Genomic DNA, 6,512 nt, shown 5'->3' with positions numbered 1-6,512 from the left:
CCTGGCCTGGCATACTCAGAGGTCTGGGAACTCAGTAGTTTCACAACATCCATGCTTTCCCTGGTTCCTTCCTGACAGTTTGTATTCCCTCTTTGGGACATGTACAGTGGACAGAAAATAGCCGAAACTTGGTCTGCTTAATTTAAATTTTAGATATATAATTGTTTCAGAAAATCTAAAATTTATATTGGGCTGGGGCGTCTGGGTGGCTCAGTCGATTAAGTGTCTGCCTTCAGCTCAGGTCATGATCCCAGGACCCTGGGATCGAGCCCCGCGTCGGGCTCCCTGCTCAGTGGGGAGCCCACTTCTCCCTCTTCTTCTGCCCCTCCCCTCCTGCTCATGCTCATGCTCTCTCTTTCTCTCAAATAAATAGAATCTTAAAAAAAATTTATATTGGGCTGAATAAGAGATGTAGAAGGAACAGAGAAGGAAAGATAGAAAGTCTAGTCTTTCTCTGCCACGAGAATTCAAATTTATAATTGAAATGACCACAGTAGCTAGTTTCTTATAAAATCTTTTTCTATGACATTTTATTTGAATTTGATATTTGGTGATAAATCTTTTTTTTAATCCTGAATTAGTTAAGTATTGTATTTAAGGAAGCTTCTCAAAGGACGAATCATTTACAGTTCTCTTAATGTTTATGAGATACTAATAAAAGGTAAATTTGCAATTAGGGCTATATTTTATATGAATTTAAATACAAGACTAATATTTATGTGTAGTGAGAGCAATTCTTCCTTTGGAATGGTAAATCTTTCTTTTTTTTTTCCCACAGAACAGCTGATCCTCTATAGTACCCTCCATCATTTGTCAGATTTAACAACCCAGAGTAAATAGCTTTCTGAAAAGTAACTACAGGTCCATCTTGTTGATCCCAATTTGTCAAATGTTGCAATGAAGAAAGTGCTAAGCCTTTAGGAAGGGTGTGAAGAGATTTGTGATTTATCTAAAACTCTAGACCAAGACTCAGAAATAGATATTCTATCTTGCGTCTATATAGTTCCTCTTGACCTAAGAGTGGGATTTCTTATGTCATATTCTATGATACAATTGAAATTTTAAAGTCTTCTTTCTGATATTATTTTTCATTGAAGATACATTGAGGAATTTTCTTAATGTTCATGTCACCTTTTTGAGGCATCAAAGGTATAGAAAGGGTAAAATATATTATATTATACCATACATTTAAAGTTTATAGCAAAGGCAAGATTGGTGTTCAGAAATGTTTGGCAACCAAATTCACTTTATAGCAAATAATGGGAGCAAGAATGATTGAGGATCCAGTGACCATAGAAAATGTCTACATAATGCTGGATGATGGCTAGATAACAATATTTAAATTCAGTCAAGATGTGGATGTTTTTATATATTCTCAAATAAGAAACAACTCTTAGTAAGCTGATCTGACTGACATATATTTTCTAATTTCAGTTATAATCATTTGATAACTTGAGACCTTTCTTAGGCAGTTATTGCTTCCTGTTAAAAGGAAGAACATGTGCTTACATGTGCTCACATGTATATGTGAATCATATCTGTCATGCAAAGTTTCTTAATAGATGACCAGGTATCATCTTTCTGATACCTTCATTTATTTCCCCAGCAAAGCCAAAGCAACTAAGGTTCAGTAGATTATTTTTCACAACAAAACTCTAAACTCTAAACTGTAGCATTGGCCACTTTCTATACATATTAAGCCAAGCTCACCCCTACTATATACACTGGCTACTATGTACATGCTAAGGGGATAAGGATTGAAAGTAGGGCAGTACTGAGCAGAGAAACCAATATTATGTGAAGCTGGATATAATACTGTTTACAAAATACAGAAAACTGCAGCTGAATTAATAGAAAGCAAATTTGCTTTATAGAGATCTCCTTCATATATACATCATGGGTCTAGTTAGATTCTATGTCACCACTCGACCTCTTCTCAGTAGTGTCTGTAAAACCTCAGGGACTGTTTCCTTTATTCAACCTCTTATTCAAAAATTAAAAATCATTCTATAGACCAGGTGCATAAGGAAATGGAGAGCATAAAAATGAAGACCACAAATTATGCATATAAAACAGACTTATAGCAGAAGAGAGAAGGTAGGACTACAAAGAAGGCAAAATTGGAAAGAACAATTATAGTGCCGTAGTTTTTTAGGTGAGAGAGAGATCATCTCTTGGATGATAGTGGTGGATTGAAAATAGGATGTGAAGACAATAGAATTTTTTTTTTTTTTTTTTTCACACAGCAGTATTTATGATTTACTGAGATTGAGAAATTAGAAATGGATCAAAGTTACAATGTTGAGAAAAGGAGGTTTTATTATCTTAACTTGACCATAAATTATAATTTTTATAAAAGTTATATAAATGCAAGCTGATCATCTTTAAAGTCTCAAAGAGCCAAATACAAATAAAGCACAGAAAATTAATTGAATTAAAAAAGTTCTGACATAATTCTTCCACGTTACATGTAATCATAGGAAGAATCATTGCAATAATTACCCAAAGTAATATTAAAGGTAACAAAAGAGCTGTTTGGTCTTAAATGTAAATTCAAATGTACAGTATATCTATAATAATAGATCAAAGAGAAAGTGTATCTGCAATTTCTAACAGTAATAAACATGTTAGCTAGCAAATACTGTATTCTTCAATGAAATAAGAAAGCAGATCAAGGATAAAATGTTGGATAGTCTTATCAACCAGGCCACCTTTCCGGACAGTTTTTCAGGGTAGTGTTCTACACATGTAACTGAACTGTTTGTTATTATTCTAAAGCCAGTACTTTATTTGCAGTCTGCACATCAAAATGTAACAAATAATTATTCATCAGGATTGGTAGGAATACCAAGTATTATTTCACAACTGCCACTATGTGTTTCTTCTTCTCTGACACAATTGATACAGATCCAGGCTTGCTATGTTTGAGACGATTCACCTCCTTCCGTCGGCGAGCTTCCTTCATGATGCGCTGTTCCTGGATCTGGCTGTAGATAGATTTTGGTAGATGCCGGTGACGAGCAATGCGTTTTATATGAGGATGATGTTGAAATTTCTCTTTCAACTTCTGGTTATAATCTTTGGCTGCTTTTTCTCGTGATGTAAGCACACCCAATTTTTCAGAAGCATTAGCTTTCCATAGACGAATGTTCATTTCATCAGATCCACACATAATATATTTGCTGTCAGAAGTCCATTTTACACAGATAACATGTTGCATTCTCTTTGTGTGATAGACTTCCCTGCTTCTACTTTTGTCCACAGGAAAGATACGAATAGATTTATCAAAACTAGCAGACACAAACTCTTTCCCAGTGGGAGAATAATCCACATCAAGCACCGCAGATACATGATCCATATGTACCATTACAGGAGTGTCCAGTGCACGCATATCAAAAGTATACAAGTTGTAATCTTCATTTGCTGCAGTAAAAATGAAAGCTTCCATAGGGTTCCAACAAATTGTATTTGTTCTCATATCTAAGATGACCTTTTTCAGGGGAGTAGACTGCCTCATATCATATAGTACTATATTCCTGTCAGAAGCACAACTTCCCAAGAGAAATGTCTCAATTGGGTTAAATTTAACACTACTTATACTGTCGAATCCCCAGGTCATTGAACATACAGGACTTGTTCTTTGTTCATCCCAAATGTCCACTTGCTGTCCACATGTGGCAAAAACAGCTTCTTTCCAGTGATGATCAATTCCCGTATACACTGTCTTTCCTAATATTGTATGCAATGGCTCCTCCTCTTCTCCATAGCTCGGTCCATCCATTTTCCACTGCTTCACAGTTTTGTCATCACCAACAGTAAAAAAAGAAGTCCCACAAAAGCGAGTACATATTCCTCGTACAAAACCTTCATGTGCTTGTATTGTACGGTTACATTTTCGTTTAGTCAAGTTCCAAATTCTAACCTCTCCATCACATGCCCCAGACAGGACAGTAGCCAGGCTCTTTGGATGCTTTGCCAAGCAATTGACTCCATCTCGGTGACCATCCAGAGAAGCAAGGAATGGTTTTGCAAATACCCGTTCCAGTTTGGTAGCATTTAAAGCTCTTACGTATTCTCGTGGGACCTCAAAAGGATGTAAGGTAGGATCATAGTTTCTTGGAACTCTTTGTAAGTCCAGCTTGGTTTCGCGGACATAGTTGTCCGGGTTCCGGCTCAACATCTTCACCTTCATTTTGGCGGCTAGTTATCCCAGACCACCCAAGCCTTTCCTCCGAGTTCGGGTTACCCCCGCCTCCTCCGAAGACAATAGAATTTTAAAACTGATGTGATGAGTGTGGAAGAGAGTAATTGGATTAAATGCTTGTTACAAAATTATGAGAGCACATTTAAAATAAGATAGCTTGCAATTATAATCAGTAAATATATGACTATCTCAAAAGCCTAGGACTGTAGATAATAATGCTGTAATGTATACTTAAAGTTTTTTTACCATTCCCACCACCGAAACTCCCCTCTGGTAACCATCATTTTGTCCTCTATAGTTAGGAATCTGTTTCTTGGTTTGTCTCTCTCTTTTTTTTCTCCTTTGCTCATTTGTTTTGTTTCTTAAATTCCACATTGAGTGAGATCATATGGTATTTGTCTTTCTCTGACTTATTTCACTTAGCATTATACTCTCTAGTTCTATCCATGTTGTCGCAAATGTCAAGATATTTCATTCTTTTTTATGGCTAATATTCCATTGTATATATACCACATCTTCTTTAGCCATTCATCTATGGATAGACACTTGGGCTGCTTCGGTAGTTTGGCTATTGTAAATAATGCTGCAGTAAACATCAGGGTGCGTGTATCCCTTTGAATTAGTGTTTTGTATTTTAGAGGTAAATACCCAATAATGCAATTACTAGATCATAAGGTAGTTCTATTTTTAATTTTTTGAGGAAGCTTCATACTGTTTTCCACAGTGGCTGCACCAGTTTGCATCCCCACCAGCAATGCACAGTGGTTCCTTTTCCTTCACATCCTTGCCAACACTTGTTGTGTTTCTTGTGTTGTTGATTTTAGCCATTTTGACAGGTGTGAGGTGATATCTCCTTGTAGTTTTGATTTGCATTTCCCCCATGATGAGTGATGTTGAGCATCTTTTCATGTGTCTGTTGGCCCTCTGGATGTCTTCATTGGAGAGATGTCTATTCATGTCTTCTGTCCATTTTTAATTGGATTATTTGTTTTTTGGTATTGAGTTGTATAGGGTTTTTATATATTTTGGATACTAACTCCTTATTGGATAAGTTATTTGCAAATATCTTCTCCCATTCTGTAAGTTGCCTTTTAGTTTTATTGATTGTTTCCTTCACTATGCAGAAACCAGAAACTTTTTATTTTGATGCAGTCCCAATAGTTTATTTTTGCTTTTATTTCTCTTGCCTCAGGAGACCTATCTAGGAAAATGTTGCTATGGCCAATTTTAAAGACATTACTGCTTGTGCTCTCTTCTGGGATTTTTATGGTTTCAGGTCTCACATTTAAGTCTTTAATCCATTTTGAGTTTATTTTTGTGTAGGGTGAAAGAAAGTGGCAGTTTCATTCTTTTGCATGTAGCTGTCCAGTTTTCCTAACGCTATTTGTTGAAGAGACTGTCTTTTTCCCTTTGTATATTTGTTCCTCCTTTGTTGAATATTAACTGGCCTTATAATTTGTGGGTTTATTTCTGAGTTTTCTGTCCTAGTCCATTGATACGTGTCTGTGTTTATGCCAGTATCATACTCTTCTAATTACTACCACTTTGTAATATAACTTGAAATCTGGAATTGGTTTACGTCCAGTTTTGTTTTTCTTTTGCTTTGTCTATTCCAGGTCTTTTGTGGTTCCATACAAATTTTAGGGTTGGTGGTTCTAGCTCTGTGAAAAATTCTCTGGGGATTTTGATAGGGATCACATTAAATCTGTAGGTTGCTTTGAGTAGTATAGACATTTTAACAATATTTGTTCTTCAAATTCATGAGCATGGAATGTCTTTCCATTTCTTTTTTTTTTTAAGATTTTATTTATTTATTTATTTGAGAGAGAGAGAGAGTGAGAAACAGCATGAGAGGGGAGAGGGTCAGAAGGAGAAGCAGGCTCCCCACTGAGCCGGGAGCCCGATGTGGGACTCGATCCCAGGACTCCAGGATCATGACCTGAGCTGAAGGCAGTCACTTAACCAACTGAGCCATCCAGGCGCCCTATGTCTTTCCATTTCTTTGTGTTGTCTTGAATTTCTTTCATCAATGTTACATAGTTTTCAGAGTACCAGTCTTTCACCTTTTGGTTAAGTTTATTCCCAGGTATTCTGGTATTTTGTTTTTTTTTTTGGTACAGTTGTAATTGAGGTTGTTTTCTTAATTTCACTTTCAGCTATTAGTGTATATTTCATTATTAGTGTTTAGGAATGCAACAGATTTTTGTGCATTGATTTTATAGCCTCTGACTTTACTGAATTCATTTATCAGTTCTGGTAGTTTTTTTGGTGGAATCTTTAGGATTTTCTATATATGGTATCATGTCAT

The 6,512-nt window shown here is 36.0% G+C and overlaps 1 protein-coding gene across 1 annotated transcript; it reads right to left on the bottom strand.

The window, feature by feature from the left end:
- Positions 1-689: 689 nt before the first annotated feature.
- LOC116634052 (DDB1- and CUL4-associated factor 13) lies at positions 690-4,300 on the bottom strand. Its single transcript, XM_032407171.1, has one exon. It carries the CDS (start codon positions 4,190-4,192, stop codon positions 2,855-2,857), a length of 1,338 nt encoding a protein of 445 aa, XP_032263062.1. The 5' UTR covers positions 4,193-4,300; the 3' UTR covers positions 690-2,854.
- Positions 4,301-6,512: the final 2,212 nt, after the last annotated feature.

The sequence above is a fragment of the Phoca vitulina genome, unplaced genomic scaffold (genome assembly GCF_004348235.1).
Source record: "Phoca vitulina isolate PV1807 unplaced genomic scaffold, GSC_HSeal_1.0 scaffold8, whole genome shotgun sequence".
NCBI lineage: Eukaryota > Metazoa > Chordata > Mammalia > Carnivora > Phocidae > Phoca > Phoca vitulina.
The sequence above is the reverse complement of the archived record's forward strand: the minus strand, read 5'-3'. Positions and strand labels throughout refer to the sequence as shown.

Coding starts and splice junctions, on each gene's coding strand:
- LOC116634052 (XM_032407171.1), bottom strand. CDS start 4,192: ATGAAGGTGAAGATGTTGAGCCGGAACCCGGACAACTATGTCCGCGAA.